At 34.8% G+C, this 19,629-nt stretch overlaps 1 protein-coding gene and 1 long non-coding RNA gene across 2 annotated transcripts in view; one reads left to right on the top strand and one right to left on the bottom strand.

Moving 5' to 3' along the window:
- The window catches only part of LOC143255635 (uncharacterized protein ZK1073.1-like), a 58,609-nt gene that overhangs the window by 27,653 nt on the left and 11,327 nt on the right, over positions 1-19,629 (top strand). The window contains exons 5-8 of the mRNA XM_076511603.1: positions 5,790-5,852; positions 6,477-6,537; positions 15,716-15,802; positions 16,443-16,520. Of these exons, the coding sequence (XP_076367718.1) occupies positions 5,790-5,852; positions 6,477-6,537; positions 15,716-15,802; positions 16,443-16,520 (289 nt within the window). The remainder of the gene's footprint in view (positions 1-5,789; positions 5,853-6,476; positions 6,538-15,715; positions 15,803-16,442; positions 16,521-19,629) is intronic.
- Positions 17,781-19,629, bottom strand: part of LOC143255636 (uncharacterized) — a 54,585-nt gene continuing 52,736 nt past the window's right edge. The window contains exon 3 of the long non-coding RNA XR_013030770.1: positions 17,781-17,914. This is a non-coding gene — a long non-coding RNA (uncharacterized LOC143255636). The remainder of the gene's footprint in view (positions 17,915-19,629) is intronic.

The raw sequence follows: 19,629 nt of genomic DNA on the forward strand, positions 1-19,629 counted from the left end.
TTTTTATTAACTATATTTGTAAGAGTTTTTTATTATAAGTCTGTTGCACACCTGAGTTTGAGTAAATGGGTATTTCATCTTTTAATTTTGTAATGAAGGTATCATGATTTTCTTTCACCTCGTATATCTCGAAATAATGATAATTACTCAACACTTTGCTTCACATGAACAAATACTCTATAAAATGATGGAAATGAGACCATGTGTAACATATTTTATTGAACTTGTTCAGCATAAGATACATTGTCAGTATTTCCATTAAAGGAGTCAATGTTTGTTTAGGGCTGCTTCAAGTTTAATAGTGAAATTCTTAATGCTCATGTTATAAAGCTGAAGTTCTGTATTGGATTATATAGTATAATATAGTCTTTGTGTAATGCTTGTAAGCTTTACTTGAGTCAGACAAGAAATGTCATATGATAGATACACTACTAAAATAGAACATTGTTTATATCTTTGAAATAATGATTGTGTTGAAGCTAATGATAAGTGTTTTTCAGCTCTGTTTAAGACTTGTGATGTATATGATTATTTCTTGTGTTTTACATATGTATAGTTCTGTCTTTATTTGACCTTCATTTGATACTCTCTATAACCCACTCATGTTATCCTATAACATACTACTACTCAGGAGCTGTGTAACAGTCAAACTACTGATGTATATGGTTAAATATATAAGTATTTTTCTGTTTATTTAAATCAATAAATAATAAAAACTTAATGCAATAATAAAGACAATGTACAATTAATGGATAAATTTTAAAGATTTTAATTATGTAGTGATTTTAACATTGATTGTATATTTATTATTTTAACATTAAACATAAGTGCCAATATAGAAAAATATCCCCCCACACACACACATCAGTGCTGTCAGTCTTTGCAGTGACTGTCCTATAGGCTCAGCATCAGTGGGTCCTGTTTCTTTAGGTTCATGGACCTTTGTAATCCATTTATGGCAAATTTTTAGTCCTGAGATTTCTGTCAAAGAGCTTTACCCTTTCTTTTTTTTCTGTCATACTTCTCTGTCTCCTGTTTCCATTACTTTTTCTTCTTTCAGGAATTTGTTTTTTGCCTACATCCATGGCAGTAGTATATCTAATGTGTAAAGACTATTGGATGTGTTTGTTATAATTTTATAGGATTTATTCCTGTCTTTTCATGGTTCTCAAGATATCCATAGCTAAACAACTGGTCTTAGTCAGTTTCTCAGACTCCCTTGATTTACCTTGGAAACGTTTCTTACCCTGTGTTGGTCTTTTATCTCAAGTCTTGGGAAGACCATTATGGATTTCTTAGATGCCTTTTTCTCCTTTGCTATCATCCCAATAAGTTTCTTACATCCATCTTCTCATTAAGGAAGTGGCAAGTCTAGTTTGATTGGTCAACCTGGAGAAGTTTTTTTCCATACCTTGAACATGGAGTGATTAGTTTCCCCTACCCTGTCCTCTTGTGTTACTGTGAAGGAGGATCCTGCATGTTGTGGTCATTTGTGAGGTCTACAGTGGACTTTGCATGATCACTGGTTCTTTGCTTAGGTTCCCTTGTCTTCGATTTTCTTTCCTCCTTCCTTACTTGAAGCATTAACCTGGTGACTTGATGCACTTTTGATACATTTGATACTATAGAGGGTGTTCTTCCTTCCTTCCTCTCATCCAGGTGTCCATTTGTTTCCAGCTGCTGCATTGATGAGATAGGAGTGTATCTTGCCTTTTCTTTGAGTTCAGGTCAGTGGTCTCTTGATGTTTCATCCCTTCCAATTCTTTCAGTTTTGAGCAGCATGCCAGACTTTGAATAATTTTCTTATGATGGTTTGTGGATGTTGTCTCCTCTACCAACTGCCACAGTTGCACTAGGTCTCACTCTTTGTTTTTTTTTTTTTTTTTGACCCATTCTTTACATATACATGTAATAGTTTGTTATATTCTGGGTGTCCTGATTCTTGTAGTGGAATGTCATTTTTGGCCCAGCAGAATACTACCTGTGGAGTAGTCTCTTGATCCTTTAGTGTTTCAGTGGTTGCCACTCATCTCAACATTATATTTCTCTTTTTCTAGTCTCCATTCTATAATCCCTCAGCTCTTGCAGTCCTGTTCACTCAGGACTGGTCCAATATATTTCTCCTTGCTTATCCTCCTATTCATCTTCTCCCTTATGTGCTGTCCTTCATTCTGGTCACTCTGTGTGAAGTCTTTCTGCTTATTTTGTATTGGCCAGCTCACATGGTTTCTTCTATTGAACCTTTTCTGGTCCTCTTCTCTTCCTTTTTCTACCTCTCACACTCCCTACTCTTTCAACTTTTCTTTCTCTCTCTTATCTGGAATGCTGCCATTCTGGCTTCATGTGTGGGTCTTGTCCAGTCATTTGTGAGACATTCCATACTCTCTTCATGTGTAACCTTCTTTCCTTTATTATTTTATTTGTTTGTATACCCTCCTTGTCTGTCCACAAAAATAGCACACATTCCATAGTTGGTCTCTGCTTCATGCTTTTTTCCTTTCCCATCGACCCTTCTTAACTATCTGATTTTTTACATGGCTGCTCACCCATGGTTTATCATTTTCAATAATTGCTGGCTACAAGGCAGCTTTATTTAATACTTTCAGATTTTCCCATTGTCATGTATTCTCCTGTCTTGTCCTTCCATTCTTTTCATCACCATCATTCCTTCTTGTCTGGCCAGAGTATTGTTCTTCATGCCCTTACCCTTCCTCACTCTATATTTTGTCTCTTGTTCCTTGTATTCTGTTTTTTTGAAGTCCTGTTTCTTTCTTTATGCTTGTGGCTATAGAAAATCTGATGTGTTTAACATTTATGTTTCCAATATTCTTTTTTATAGTTCTTATATTCTTTGTTATCCTGTTCATTTTTTTTTGCTCTAAAATATCTGTGAATTTCCCTCATGAAGGGGAAAGCACTTTTTCACTCCTATTTCCCTTTCTTTCATTTCTTACTAATATTATTGTTCCATTCTTAGTTATTTTTTCTGTCCCATCTGTGCAGGTCATTGCCATTTGGCCTGTACTGCCTCTTTTCTCAGTTCATGCTCCCAACTATTTATTCTGTAGAATTTATTATTACCTTAATGTTTCTCACATTACCCTCAAGGATGGTTACAGGAGTTTTTATTTAACCTATACTTCATTGGATGTGGATTTACATTGACTCTTTTAGGTCCCCTCTTACCAAATTCAACACCCTCCTCTCTATCTTGCTGCTCTCTTCCATGATTTGTTAGTGGGGTTTTTGTAGGCTGGCATGTGGACTGTCCCTCGTGCTTCTGTCACACATTATTCTTATCATTTTGCAGTCTCATCTTTTTTCAGATATCAGCTTTCTCTCTTTGCCATTCTATATCACTTATCAATTCTGACTGGATAAGTTCCTTTATATATATATATACACACACACACACATATAACTTCCCCTCACAGTGGCTTGTTTCCACATCTCTGGATTCTACTCAGTGACAAGAGATATTTCTGGTTATGCTTAACTTTAAACCTGCACATTGCAGCCTTTAAGGTCTGTAACATTCACTGATGAAATGAGGTGCTCCACAAGACTAGTCAGGAGTTTTTCTCAGCACAATGCTTCATAAATAAGGTCTGTTCTAGACTGTAAAAACTCATGAGCTATCATGGGTAAAGTAGTGTTGGTATCATTTCCTATCCATCTAGTCCTAGTTAAATAACTTGGGATTGGTCTTCTTTTCAGAATAGGGTTTACAGGGTCACCCATTGCAAAGTCTTAAGGTGTTTTATTTCTCTGGACTACCCACTGCATTCTTTCCCTTTCTTCTAATAGAGTATGGGAGCTCTTGCCACTTATCAGTTTTTATCTACTGGAATAATGGATCATGAAGACTTTCATCTGAGTGTGATCACTTCCAGTTAGTTGAGAATGGGTCAGAGGAGTTGTGTTGGTGTAGATGGTGTGTACCCTTCCACCACAGTCTGGAAGACACATAACTAGCACTGCCTAGCTTTGGACTGGATGAATTTGCCAGATGAAGTTTACCTTTCCAGTGAGCTTTTCCCTATCCTTCTATCACCTGGATGCTGATTCCCAGGTAGTCTCATGTTGAATTAATACATGACTAGTCAATGTAAGTCCTCCTACTGTGGACCATATGAAAAATTCTACGTGTTGCCTGGTTTTGGACTGGAGTTGACCCACCACATTTGTATTCCCTCATTGCTTGGATATTGGGTTCTTGAGTGTCCTGGTGTTGGTTATGTAGTCGTTTTGCATATGTACTCTGTCTAGATTGCAGATTGAGATGCTGCTTTATCATTCTGCCTTCTGGTTTTGAGATGAAGAGAGTTGGGACTTTACTGTTACTACAGATACAAAGACACACACCTGATTCTGCCTGGTTTTGGCCTAGAATTGACCCATTAAGTACAGTCTAATGCACTCTTGTCATTCTACACTATCTGGCACATCCATTTCCCAAACTGGACTAATTTCATTTCCACCTAGCTTGACAATACATGCCTTCATTGTACACCTTACCTAGTACAGATGAGGTGCAGTCTCCCATTGGTGTGACCTTAGGTTTGAAGTTATCATGTTCCATGGATTCTCTTTAGGCATCTTCTGAAGGGGCTGGTTTTGGTAAATTTTGTACTGGTCCTTCCACTGTTTCAATGTTGGATTTTAGCGAATATGTGAAAGAATGTAAGGTACTGTATTGGTAATTAATTTTCCAACAATGAAAATTTATTTCTGTAGACACCTTGTCTCATGTTTCCACTCATTCTCTCCACTTCTGGTGAGCCTTTTCTTGTCTAATCTCAAAATGATTAGCATGCTCTACATTACAGAGGGAGTCAGCAGTGTTAGGAGGGTATGTTGCTCTCCAGTTCTTCGAAGGGAGGTTGTTGTGTGCTCATTTCCATATAATGCCTGACCAAATTAACCTATTATTTTTTGTAAATGAGTTGGTGACATTCTGTGTAGAAAAACAGAAAATATACCACTTGATATCAGTACCACCTGCAAAATATTTTTAAAGTACAAAGTTAGTATGGTTAAAACACATGAGGTATATTTGTTTTTATGTTAGTCCATTATATGGGATAAGAGAACAGAGCAAGTTGTAAACAACATTTATTTATAACTGAAGTAAAGTAAAACTAAAAAGAAAAAAAACACAGAAGAAATAGGATTTATTTATACAATGGCTATCAAAGTTCACTTGTCTTTGCAGTACAAGATTAACTGGTGAAATAACATTTCAAGACTTTTATTGTAGATGTGATGTTGGGATATGATTTGTGCATTTTACTCATTTTAATTAGATTACTCTATTAAAGTATAAATAAGAGGACAAGCATATTATATAGATTTATTTGAAACATCAATTTGTAAGCATCAAATAAAATGATATCTACTTTTCTATTTGTAATGGTTATGCCTACGTTTCACAAAAATAAGATTTAAAGGATTTACGCAAGATTGAAGAATGTGTTTATGAGGCATGATGCTGTAAAACACTGGGAAAACATTAAGTTATTTCTATGTCTATCTGGTGATTTTTGACCATTACATAGGTAAGCATCAGTTTCTGGTAAATGAAGAACATTGAAGTAGTTCAATAAGTTCATTAGGCTTTTGCCCATGTCTTTAGTTAAATATTTATGTGTAAAGGTATTTTTCCTGATATACAAGTTTTGATGTGATTAGAACTCAAATATGATGAAATTTTGGCATAGTTTCTGTGCTTTATAAAATTGAGCTTATACATACAAATGGCTTTAAAATATTATTACTTTATGTTCCAGTTTTACCTTTCCATCCATGCAACAAATTGCAGAAGATATTGTTTCTGTTCTTGATTACTTTCAGTAAGTACGTTTTTTAACTGTATATTTGTACAGGGTGTTCAGAAAGTCACTGTGCACTTATATATTTATTAACAGACATGTTTCAGCATAGAATACAGGAGGCAAATATGAATGACAATTATAAACAATGTTGAAAGTGACCCCTGTTGGCATCAATACAGGCCTGGATCCTTCTTATTTTGTTTCTAAACACCACTATCAGTTGTTGGCTTGAAATAGACTGAATAAAATATGATTACAAAACTGCACAGTGACCTTCCGAACAACATGCTTAAATAGTATATATAACAATAATGGTACTGTATGCACTGTAATCTGTGATTATTCACTAACTAGTTTCATTGGTTCTTGCACATACTTGTATCTAAAAAGAACTGCTAGAGCTACAGGACTATTTAAGCTTTTCTTTGTAAAAAAGATGATATTTTGTAACAATTTTCACTTTGAGTGTTTTTTACTGATTTACTGTCTCCTTTTTTAAAAGTGACATTTAGAAACTGCTGAAATGAGTTGCAGATTCTGTTTTAAAATTTATTAGATTTGAGCATACTTTGTGCTCTTGGTTTTAAGCCTTGTTTGTAAAGTTGAAACTTACTTGTATGAAAATTTCTATTTCATTTTCAGGGTCAAGTATGTTGTGACTTTTGGTGAAGGAGCTGGGGCCAATATTCTTGCAAGATTTGCAGTGAGTTGTTTTTCTCTCTGAAAATAGAAATGTATAAAAATAACTTTTAATAAACTCTTAATTAAAAACAAATCTGAGGTTAAATTATTTTTGCTTTACAGGTATTTATGCTTACAGTTTTCTAGTGTATATTCAATTAGATTGTTATTAACATTTGTTCAGTATCACAAAGTAAAAAGATTAAGGTGTTCTTCATTTTTGAATAAAACATTAATACATTCTTCACTTTTTTATAACCACTTCTGTTAAGTTCTGTATGAGTGTTCTCTTTTGTGATATTTTAAATATTTGTGCTAGTGAGTCAAGATTAGATATTGGTTAGTTCTGCTGATTTTGTACCTATTTGTGTGTGTGTGTGAGAGAGAGATTTTCATTAATTCTCTCAACAAAGGTTTGACAGGTTGATTTGCTATAAGTAGAAAAAGATGGTCTTTGATTTTGTAGGATGATTTTGCAAGTCATAGCTTCTAGCTAACTTTTTGTGACCATGGGCTGATTAAGTTATAGCAGCAACCAAGGCACTCTGTATGCTTCAATTTGGAATGATAAGCTATCAGCTGAGGTACAACAAGGTGATTTCATTGCTTGTTTGTCAGAAACAAATTTTAGCTACTTTAGAATTATTCAAGGTGACAACATCCATGAATGAGCAGGCTAATGAAATAATAAAAACAAAATCATTTTTTTAACTTATTCTCTCAGCCCCTGAAGAATAAGAATGAATAACTTCTCTGTAAGTATGGGGTATTTTTTTACTTCCATAGTTTTGGTTAAGCCTGTGATCCAAGTGAAATATCTGATTGGTGCCGATATGCCAAAGATCTACTGATATTAAAATCAGATTTTGACAATCTGCACTTGAGTGTTCTGCAGGTACAGACATTCCTAAGGTGATATATGTACTAGAAGCATTCAACAAGTTTCAAAACTCATCTTCAAATAAATCATGCATTCATCAGACTACAAAAGGAGCACTCTTTTATTAGAATGCAAAAGAAGTCCTATTATATTTATTTTTCATTTAATCTTTAAACAAATCAAGAAACATTAAAGGAGAAAAAGGCAAATAAAATACATCCTGAGCTCAGACTGTGGTCATAAATATTTTACAAACGTGATAGTGTATTCAACAAAACACACTTTGTTTTTCTGACAAAAAAGAAGAATCACTATGAGAGTCTTATCATATGACCATTCAATAGATAAGATGTGTTCATCTTGATGATGGTGAGTAAGTTCAAGTTTTAGGATGACATTGCACACATCTTCATTGTGATGATGTCTCTTACCAATGAAAATATTCTTTTTGATGTTACACTGTACATAGATGATAACAGTTAGAATACTGTGGTTGATGATAGTACAGGCCACATATGCATCATTAATGTAAACCCAAGTACAAACCTCTCTGCAATAAGGAGGAAGTTGAATGCAGTAATGGTTTTGAATACCAGAAATAAAGGCACTTTTTGAGTGATGCTAGAATATTGTATGACAAATAAAACTACATAGAAAATAGATCTTTGTAAATAAAAAATAAAACAAAGAAGCAGTTGATATATATTGGGACATGATTTGAACTGACATTCATTTATATTTCTTGTCACTTCTCACTGATTGACCATGTTTCAAGAAACAATGCACTGACTACATCTTAAAAGCACTTTAATGTGTTGTGCATTTTCATAAAAAAATTTTCTTAAAAACTTGAACAAAAAACATCAGTGAATTCCTTCAGTCAGATTGGTATTGATGTCCATCATAGAGATCTCTGTTGCAGGCATAGTTCTGGTCAAAAGATATGTAATGTGTGATATGAACCTTTGCATGCCACACAAACATTTCTAAAGGGATGTGTTCTCAAAATGGCTGGTATGGGTATTAGCACTTTAATTAAAATAAAGTCAGAACAATGTTTTCACCTTAAGTCATCATCAGGTTAATAGAGAGAGTTTGCAACTGACTGTTGCAGAAGATATGTCTTAGGGACAAGTGTGTAAATGGGTACAGGATTGTGGGGGGTGTTACAGGTGTTTCTCTATATTTATTTTCATTTTGGTGTGGATTCCTGTACGTGGTGAGGGGACCTTCAAGAGAAGGTTCTGTTCTGTCAATTTACCTCTTTTGGGATCTAAACATCCACCCACATGTTTGCTGTGCATGGTGACCCCTGAAGAGGAGGTGAGGATCCTGGTGGTTGAGGGGTCCACAATAACACACCACTTTGGCCTTGAATTCCTGTAGATGGGCTGCTTTGGGGTGGTCCCCCTTGGGTCAATCGGCTAGTTCACTTGGGCTAGGGTCAACCAAGTACCAATGTTGGATGTCCTCAACAGATGTTTTGGATATTGTATATGATGCTGGTGTTTGGGTATAGTGCTCATGAAACCCTGGCATTGCTGCAGTGTCATTGTTTGTCATTGTAGTGCATTCCCTCGTAGGGCTCCATGGTGGGTGGGGGTCAGTGGGCACCTAAATTTTCCTTTTTTTATTATGGATACTCTAATTAAAAATCTTAATAAAATAGTGAAGAGACAGTCCATAGGTAAACAACCATGTCTTGAAGATTATGAGCAGCAATCTTCAACGTCTCTTACATTTGTGGTACCTCAATTTCTTATACAACATTCTTTTTTCAGACAAACCTTTGGGACAGATGTCTCCCTTTTTCATTCATAAGGGACTAGAGGGGCTTGCTGGCTCTCCAAAGTCAGTGAAGAAGCTTTACTCTGATGACATATTGGTGGAAACATCCACATCTCAACATAGTGAATCCCTCTTGTATTCAGAAGCAATTGGGGATATACCTATTGAGGTTACACCTCATGCTACTTTGAATTCATCACAAGGAGTTATTGTTGAGAGGGATTTGAAGAACATCCTCGAGTCAGAGATTCTTGCTGGTTTCTTCACCTAAGGAGTTTCTGCAGTGAGGCATATCTCCACTTGCAAAGATGGAATTATGATGCTGACCAATGTCCTCATTCTGACATTTACATCATGATGTCTACCTACCACCATCAAGGCAGGTTATCTTAATTGCATGGTATGGCTATACATTCCAAACCATCTCATGTTTCCAGTGTAAGTGGTTCGGTCACTTGAAGAAGTCATGTCGTGGCTCCTTGATGTGTGCTAGTTGCAGTGGCAAGGACCATGATGCATATGAGTGTGAAACAGATTCTCATTGTGTCAACTGCAAATTTGAGAATAATTCATTTCTGCACTCCCACTGTAGTAGTGGAATGAAGTGCAGAAATGAATTATTCTCAAATCAAATGTAAAGTCTTTTACCTCCATGGGTAAAGTTGATGAATCAGCTTCAACACCCATCTCTGTCCCTTACATACATTCCAGCACATCCCAAGATCCACTTCTTTTTGTTCTGGGTATGGGCATTTTCTCTAATACATCTTCTTTTCTCACCCCAAGATGCAAAACGATCATTCATTCATGTCTTCAGTCGCTGGAATCTTTTTCCAACAGCAAAGACCTGTCCAATCGACTCAGGGCAGGATCCGTGAAGGTCGATAGATCTTCCTGGAATAAAGACAATAAACAAAAAAGACGTGGTCATAAACAGTAAAGTTCTCCACCCAATTTGCCTACACATAAATAAAAATGGCCACCTTGATACAATGGAACTGTTGTGGTTTACATTCTAATCTGGATGACATCAAAACACTAATTGATTCCTACCATCCTGTATGTATTTCCTTACAGAAAACATTTCTGAAACCTGTTGATACAGTCACCTTTCGGCTGTTTTCTTTGTACAGAAATGACAGGCTGTGTGATGGAGGGGTGTCACTGTTGGGTGATCAGCATGTGCCCACCCTGTCTTGGCCATAGCCATCCGTGTTTCCTTGGGTCGTACCATCACTGTTTGTCCTCTCTTTCTGTTGTCTGGAGAGACCTATGATCAATCAGACCTTGATGCTCTCATTGAACAGTTGCTGTCTCCTTTTTTAATCTTGGAGGACTTTAATGGACATCATCCCCTCTGGGGAGGTGCTGATATTGATGGGAGGGGTCATTTTGTAGAACGTATGCTCTCTGATCACAACCTTTCTCTTTTCAGTAGTGGTTCTTATACTTATTTTCATATGCCTAGTTAGCCATTTACTGCTATTGATCTCTCAATTTGCTCCCCTTCATTATTTTCTAACTTTCCATGGAGGGTTGACAATAATCCACGAGGCAGTGATTATTTTCCTATAATTTTGAGAGAGACTGGCTGTGGTCGATGCCACCCGAACCATGTGCCCTGGTAGGAGCTGGATCGAGCAAACTGACCCTCTTTAACTGCCCTTGCCGAACTTGATCCTGCCATTATCTGTAAGCCATCAGTAGATGACTGTGCAGCATTAGTAACTGACTGTATTATACAGGCAGCTGCTCAATGTATTCCTAAAACCTCAACACGTTTTCCACAATATCCTTGTTTATGGTGGAATCCTGCCTGCTACATGGCACAGAAGGCTCAAAAACGGGCCTGGGATACTTTTTGTAGGTATCCTACACTCTTGCACCCCATTGCTTTCCATGCTCGGTGGGTAAGATGTCAAAGCCAGAAGGAATTTTGGATTAAGTTCACAACCTCTTACTATCTGTTCCAAAATCATATGGGACAAGATTTGAAAGGTGAGGGGGCAATATCACTTGGTCTTTCTCTCAGTCTTACTCTCTGATAGCCAGAAAGTAGCTGATATTCGGAGCATTGCTAGTATTCTAGGTGAAAGTTTTTGCTGGGTATCTAGCACTTCTGCTTCTTCCTCCACCTTCTCAGTTATCAAGACTTGGGCAGAACGATCACCTCTTTCCTTTCGAGCTTATTTTTTCTATGACTATAATCGTCCCTTTACAAGTGTGGACTTAAACTGGCTCTTCATCGGTCTGGCAGTACGTTGGTTGGACCTGATGATGTACACTATGAAATGCGCCATCTATCTCTTGCTTTTCTTTGCTATTCTTCTGATCGATTTCAACTGGATCTGGCAGGAGAATGTTTTTCCTGATGCTTAGCACAGGCTATTGTCCTACCTTTCTCTAAGCTTGAGAAGGATCCCAAGATTCCTTCAACCTGCTGTCCTGTTGCTTTGACAAGCTGTCTCTGTAAGACCTTAGAAAGGATAGTTAATGCTTGTTTTGTTTGGTTTCTTGAAACAAACAACCTTCTCTTGCCCACCCAGTATGGGTTCTGACAACAGTGCTCCACTGTGGACCACCTGATTTGACTTGAAATACCAGTCAGAAAAGCCTTTCTCAAATGACAACATCTTGTATCAATATTTTTTGACATTGAGAAGGCTTATGATACAACATGGAAGTATGGCATTTTGCATTTTGAGTTGTGTCCATTTGCCCATTTTTATTTAAAATTTTTTAATGGACAGGCAATTCTAAGTTTGTGTGGGTTCAACACTTTCCTCTTGTTTTCTACAGGAACATGGAGTACCTCAGGACTGTGTTTTAAGTGACACACTTTTCAATATAAAGATTAATGCCATCACTTACTTTCTCTTACTGTTGCAAATGAGCTCTGTGTCGATAACTTTCACATCTCATGTCAGTCTTTGAACATGAGGTATATTGAACGGCAGCTACAGACTGTTCTACTGAAGTAGACCACAGCAAACGGCTTTAATTTCTCTCACTCTAAAACCGTTTGCATGCACTTTTGCCACCAATGGGGTATTCACCCTGATCCTGACTCCGTATTGGTGAAGTTGTACTGCCTGTGGTCCGTGAGATAAAGTTCTTGGAGCTTATCTTTGACCATAAGCTGACCTTTATACCACACATCAAGCAGCTATGGGTCAAATGTACATGAGCACTGAAGGTCCTCCATGTTCTCTTTTTCCCCACTTGGGGAACAGATTGATGTTCTGTGCTACAGATATCTTGTGCTCTTATTTGATTGAAACTTGACTGTGGATCAGTGGTCTATGGCTCTGCCAGGACCTCGGCTGTAAAGATGCTGGACCCCATTCATCATCAAGGACTTTGGCTCTGCACTGGGGCTTTCTGCACTTCTCCAGTTCAGAGCTTATACACAGTCTCATGAACTTTCTTTGAACCTCCACTGTTTGCAACTGTCTTTACTATATGCTTCAAAACTTCATTTCTTACCAAAACATCCCACCTGGGGTTGTTTTCCTTCCTTGGTGGGCCATTCTTTATCAGAACAGATGATCTGCCATTTATCCTTGTGGCCTTCGTATTCAGATGCAATTGGATGAATTGGATCTGTTCTTGTATAACATTGCTGTATCTACTGGTCATCTCATCTCACCATGGTTTCTTACAGCCCCCAAGTGTGACCTATCTTCAAGTTATCTGAGTAAAGCGACACTCCCGATTGGAACTTGTGTCTGTTATTTGCTGAATATCTTTGAAACCATCCTTTTTTTCCTATTTATACAGATGGTTCGAAATCAGATGACTCTGTGGGCTCTGCCATGGTTTGTAGTGGTTCAGTGGTTGCATGCAGAATCCCCTCTACAGTTTCTGGTGTTCACTGCTGAACTGTACACCATTTGTCTTGCCCTGGATCACATAGAAGCTAAGTTGTACTCAAACTGTACTATTTATATTGACTCGCTCAGTTCTCTATTGACCCTGGAATCGCTTCACATAAGTTCACACCCTGTTCTCACTGATATTCAAAACTGACTGTCCCATTTATCTTTAACATCTACTTCTATCAAGTTTTTCTGGATACAGGGCCATGTTTGTATTTGCCGGAACGAGTTTGCCGACACAGCAGTTAAATCTGTCTGCTCTGGCACTATCACAGCTGTTCCTGTTCCATACATGGACTGTGGTCCTGTATTCAAGGCTTGGCTCTGTGCCAGCTGGCAGTCGACTTTGAGTGAGCAACATGAAAACAAGCTTTTCCAAATAAAACCCTCTATTGGACTTTGGCCGTGTTGCTATCGTAAGGATCTGAAAGAGGAAGTTGTTCTAACTAGACTACGCATTGGTCACAGTTTTTTAACTGATCATTTACTTTTATTTGGGACTGATGCACCAATGTATTGTCTGTGTAACACTTAGGTCACAATAAGCCACAGTATATTGTCTTGCCATCATTCGACTCTCAATGATGGCACCATTTTAAACATGTTCTGTCTCAAGGTTTATCCATAATGTTAGACAATGTTATTGATGATGGTAACACTGTCCATCTTGAAAATATTTTAGTTTTTTAAAGTACATTAATCTTTTTAATGCTATTTAAGTTTTTTAATTTATACATTAGACCTTTTTAATGTGATTCTCTTTTAAGAATCAAAGTAAATCTATTTCGATTTGAAATTAGAAAATAGCCATAATGTCAAATAACTTAACCTGGACTGGAAAGGCCAACTTCAGGTGACTAACGTTGATGTTTGAACTACCCGTTAGTCATCCTGGCAAGTTATAATTAAAATTTTGCTACAAGTCTTTTAAAACTTTTGCTACTTTACTTTCTGAAAATGGCCATAATGTCAAATAACTCAGAACAAGAACTGGAAAGGCCAACTTCAGGTGACTAACAGTGGTTTTTGAAGTTACCTGTTAGTCTTTTTGGTGAGTTATGGTAATTACAGTTATGCTACAGAAAGTCCTTTGGAACTTGTATTACTGTAGTTTTTCTTTTACTGCTGAAGACAAGATGTAAATATTGGTTTTAATGCTATTTTTCTTTTTTTTTAAACATTGTTTTGTTTTACTTTAATTTCCTTTAATGAATTTTACTAGTTTTACTTTAATTTTAACTTTTTACTGGATGTTTGGTGCAGATAGTCTATGTACTTTGTGCCATAAAACATCAAACCAACCAACCAATCATTTTAGTTTTAGTTGCTGTATAAGTAGAGCTTCTTTGATTTAGTGTTTGTTTATATTTGTTTCACTACTTATTATCTGGATGTTTTCTATGGTTATGTTGTGTTTACTTGGTTTGCAGTGTTCAAAAATGTGTGAAGGTGATTTTTTTGTTTTTTGAAACTGGTTTCTATTTTTCAGCTTGTTTGTCCAATGAAGAAGTCATGGTAGTTGTTGCATTGTATTTTATAAATAATGTTGAAGTTGAGTTTGTCAGTGTAGTTTTTATATAGTATGGACTTTAGTTTTATGCCTGGTTTTTGAATAAATTTGATGTTTACTGGAATGTTGTGTTTTGTTACAAGTTTCTTCCAAATGTTGGCCTTTTTTTTTTCCTGACTTAGGGAATATATGGTGTGCAGCAGTATAAGGTTTTGTAGCTTGTTGTATCTTACGATTTATTATTGTTTGTATGTTGATCCAGGTGTGTGAATATAATTTTTTCAATGATTTTTGGAGAAGATGTTGATGAAGTGTTTTATTTTGTTGATTTCATCATTAATTTTGTCGTTTGAACATAGTTTTGTGGCTGTGTTTATTTGGTTTCTTAATATGTTGTTTTTGTTTTGTTTCATGTTTTGAGTCCTAGGGAGTGTGTAGTCTAGTATGAGTGATTTTTCTGTGGATTGCTGTTTTGAATTGTGTATTGGTTCTTGTGATTTTGAGGTTGAGAAATGCTATTTGGTTTGTTTGTTTTCTGTTCACAGATCAACATAATGTTGGGAGGTATAGATTTAATGTGATTGAAAAAGAACTAAGTGTGCATTCTGTATGTGTGAATCCAGGAATTGTATCGTCAACATATCTGTATCAGTATAGTGGTGGGTGTAAGGCTGAATTGATCGCTTGAGATTCAATCTGTCATAAAAATATTGGCTAGAACTGGTAACATAGGATTGCCCGTACTTGAGCCATTTATTTGCAAGTAGTTAAGGTAGTCATGACCATACATGTATATCAGTGTGTGTGTATCTATATATATAAATAAATGCAAGGTTCAATTTTCTTATTGTTACCATAAAGCACCACCTTTTCAGTGGCACAGTGGTATGTCTGTGGACATATACTGCTAGAAACTGGGTTTTGATACTTGTGGCAGGCAGAGCTTAGATAGCTCTTTGTGTAGCTTTGCCCTAAATAATAAATAAACCAACAGTTATTGTAAGAAATAGTTTAATGATACATTAAGTTTATGGGTTTTTCTTTTGCAGTTTCAGGTATTTTCAGTTTTATCATTATAAGCTTTGCATATTTACTGCATATTTCCTTGAAGAGAAGTTATTTTCTAAAAAATAATTATTTGCAGATGGCATTTCCTGATCGATGTCTTGGAAACATTTTACTTCATTGCACTTCAACAGTAGCAGGAGTGATGGAGTACTTTAATGACAAGGTGTGTTTCTAATAAAAAAAAAAACAGTGGTGGTAAAGATATTGTTTACTACAGTAATAATTCAGTTAAAAGTCATTATGCCCAGTTAGTTATTCAACTGTAATTCAATCATTACTTGAACTGTTAATATTACAGTAGTTTATAGACTCCAGACAAATATTTCAAATAACTAATCTTATCAATGTTAGAAATAAAATTAGATATATTCAGAAATAAATGTCAGTAAATTTGTTTTTTTATATATATATAATACCCATGACTCAGTAATAAGAATAAACAAAGGATAATGTTCCATCAGCTTTTATTTAATTGTTGTAAAAACGTTTTGTATATTTTAGACTTGAGAACAGCATTTCATATAGTTGACTTTATTTACAAAAGGGGGATGCCATTTATCAAAAATGTATGTATATTTTGGTGTGATTTATTAGGTTTAGGATGGGTTATTAGTTTTATTAAAGAATTGGGTCTGCTTATCAATTATTGAACTCTAGTTAAAATAAGAAATTTGATTGTACATTACACAACTTCTAATTGTATTACTGGTTAGCTTCTCTAAAATTATGTTTAACTACAATGATTGTGAAATTAAGGCTCACAAATGTGTAGATAATGTAATAATTAGATGTTACTCTAACAGGTCATGAACTGGAAGCTGCAGACTGTTGGCATGCATGCTACTGCAGAACATTATCTTGTGTTCCATAAATTTGGAATGGTAAGGTAGTTGGTATAATGTTTTTCATATAAATATGTACTTCTTTTAACTATGGTGGTTGTGTTTTAGTAGGACACAATTTATTTATTTATTTTTCTTAATATTTACAAGTTAAAGGGCAAGATTTTCAAAGCCAGTCATTGTATATATTAGTTAAAACTGTTTTGATTTATTGAATTGTGATTTTGATTATTAAAATAGAATAAACTGTGGTTTTTTTGTTGTTGGTTTTTATGGGAAAATGTCTAAAGTCAATAATTATATTGTTAAGATAAATGTACTGATTTAAGAAATAAAGGAAGTGCTTTAATTATTTTTTTATTGAATAGGCAAAATTTCATTCAACAAAAGTTCTAAGTTAAGCTTTACTTTATAGTTGATACCAAACAAATATTGCTGATTTTTTTATGAAACTTCTGAAAAGAAGAAAACATGTTATATAAAACCTTGTAAATTTAGTAAAGCCACTAAACTTGTGTGGTACACAATTAATTACACCATACCATGTAAATTAAGTTTTAAATAGTTAGCAGATATATATATACATATATATATCGTTTACTTGAAATATAAAGTAGACCTGGAATGATGATGTATTATATATACTAACAGGACAGATTAGTATACACTAAACCACTTAGAGATCTAATGGAGAGAGAAAATACCATTTACATTATATCCTGTGAATGTGGCTACCAATACATTAGTGAGACAAAAATAGAGTTAAAATTCAGGAGCGTATTAGACATTCAAGACTCTGTGATATCAGTCTATCCCTAAAAGTCCATGTCAAAGAAAATCATACATTATACTGGAATAATAGTACATGAATCACCCACAATAAAAATAAAAGAGTCTTCTACATCCATGTAACTGATAACACACTCATTGAACTTAACATAGAAGTTAGCAAAACCTGGACTCTTATCTTAAACATTCAAATGTTAGTTGATTGAAGCTCTTTTGGGTGATACCCCAGTTGTGCAGAAATGTACAAGACTGCCATCAAGAAGGCCTTGGATAGAATTACAGCTACAACTATTAATTATACAATTAGGCTTAGGTGATTATATTGGCTTTCTATATATGACAACTCTATTAATCTTTGCATCCTGAGAATATTATTGTTGCCACATGTGATAAGTACATCCTATATCCTTTTTATTATCACATACTGGTGCATTTGATTCTAACTTCAGTATAATAGGCGATAATTTCTACCTCCCCTTCCCCATGGCAAACAGGTAGACACATTCGTTGAAGAAGAAGAAAAGCATGATTGGCCTTCAGTTCCATTGAGAAAATTTGGGATGATGTTGGGAAACATGTCACTTTCCATCAAGTGACACCAGATATTAAAGATTCCCACAAAACAGCTGTTTTTAAAGGAGTAACTGAAAAAAACAAAACAAACTGATCAACACTCATTATAAGTGAGTGGTATCAGTATTAAGTTATAATGACTATTCATAGTGACCACACTTTTTAATGAAATTACATTAGTTTTAAAGAAATATGAAACCACATGTCTAATTCGTGGTTTAACTGTATCACATTCTGGGGAATCCTAGATACTATTATATTTCATTTTAGCTATGAACTGATTCTATAGTTTCTATTAAATTTTTTCACTGCTCATTTCATTATTTTACCTTTTTTTAAATGCTCAAGATTTGACAATGAAATCTATTGCAGTAGTTTTATTCTGCAATTCAAAGAAAGCATATCAAACAAAATTCAGATTTTGACTGATTATATTATTTTCATAAAGATTATCGTATTTTATGTTATGTATAAGTTTTTAATGGTTTATGTAAAAATCTAAATTGCTGCATCTTTTTTGCTTTTTATAGCAATATATAGCTTGTTTTGTATTATGCATGTTTTTGTCATGTGTACTTCCCCTTTCCATTCTTTTCCCTCAAACAATTAAGAATCAGCTATATTCTAAAACACTGGTTTTGCCTTGTAAATGGATAAAAATTGCACTTCACCAATTTAATTTAGTTCACAACATACCAGTCATTGCACATGAAATTTGATAATGTAAATAAGGACTCAACCACTAATGTGTCTGTATTTTGGCTGACCTGATGAACATTGTTATTTGACAAAAGGCCTAATTAACACTGGACATTGCAGATATAGTGTAATTGACATTTACATTCTTTTTTACTTTCACTTTTAACAATAAGTTTTAAGGATTCCAAAAATATTACATATTCTAAATATCATTTAATTGTTTTGCAGTAATTTTGAAAACTGTTGTGTGTTTTTAACTTTTTAAATAAAATTTAGGATGATATTGTCCATTTGGAGTTAATTTAAGTTTTAATAGCTTTGCAAATTTGTTTTGAGTCTAATATTTATTGCTAGAAGCAGAAAATTATAACTTGAAATTTAGTGTTTTATTTTAAAAAAACAATGTATTTTCATGTCACAACTAATTTTTTTTAAGGCATAGGTGACTACATGAGTGAATGTAGAAGAATTAAAGCAGTTGAAGGCTGATGCAATTTTAACGTTGTTTTATAATTCTATTTTTTATATCTAGCAATCTTAAGTGTTTATATGTTATTTAATACTTAAGTAAGGAAAGTTTGATTTTAGAACTTAACAAACCTCTCTATGAAGTGTGTAACTGTATTTGCTCATTTTTTATGGTGTTAATGATTGCACAGTGGTGTTTCTTTTTTTTCTTCACTGCTCACATGATGTGTATGGTCATTCTGAACACTAGGTAATAGCACAGGTAATGTATGTGACTCTTTCTTAAGCTGTCTAAAATTGACCTTGGATTGTCGTTTTTTTCAAAACTCATTGATATTTTCTTATTTCCTATTCATACATCATAAGCACCTATATGAGTTACTTTCAGAAATTACATGGTCTTAAATTCTGATGAATACACTAATAATCTTTATTTTTTGGTGTTTGTAATCATGAGACTACTTTGAAAAATAGTTTTATTTGAGGAACTACATTTTTCCTTACTTTCATCAATAGATTTTATTCTAGTCTGAGTTTTAACACTCAATAAATGTTATTACTATTAGGCTAATAATTTTGTATTTAAATGAAATTGCCATTTAAATCCATTAATGAATGG

Source organism: Tachypleus tridentatus, chromosome 7 (assembly GCF_004210375.1).
Source record: "Tachypleus tridentatus isolate NWPU-2018 chromosome 7, ASM421037v1, whole genome shotgun sequence".
NCBI classification, from domain to species: domain Eukaryota; kingdom Metazoa; phylum Arthropoda; class Merostomata; order Xiphosura; family Limulidae; genus Tachypleus; species Tachypleus tridentatus.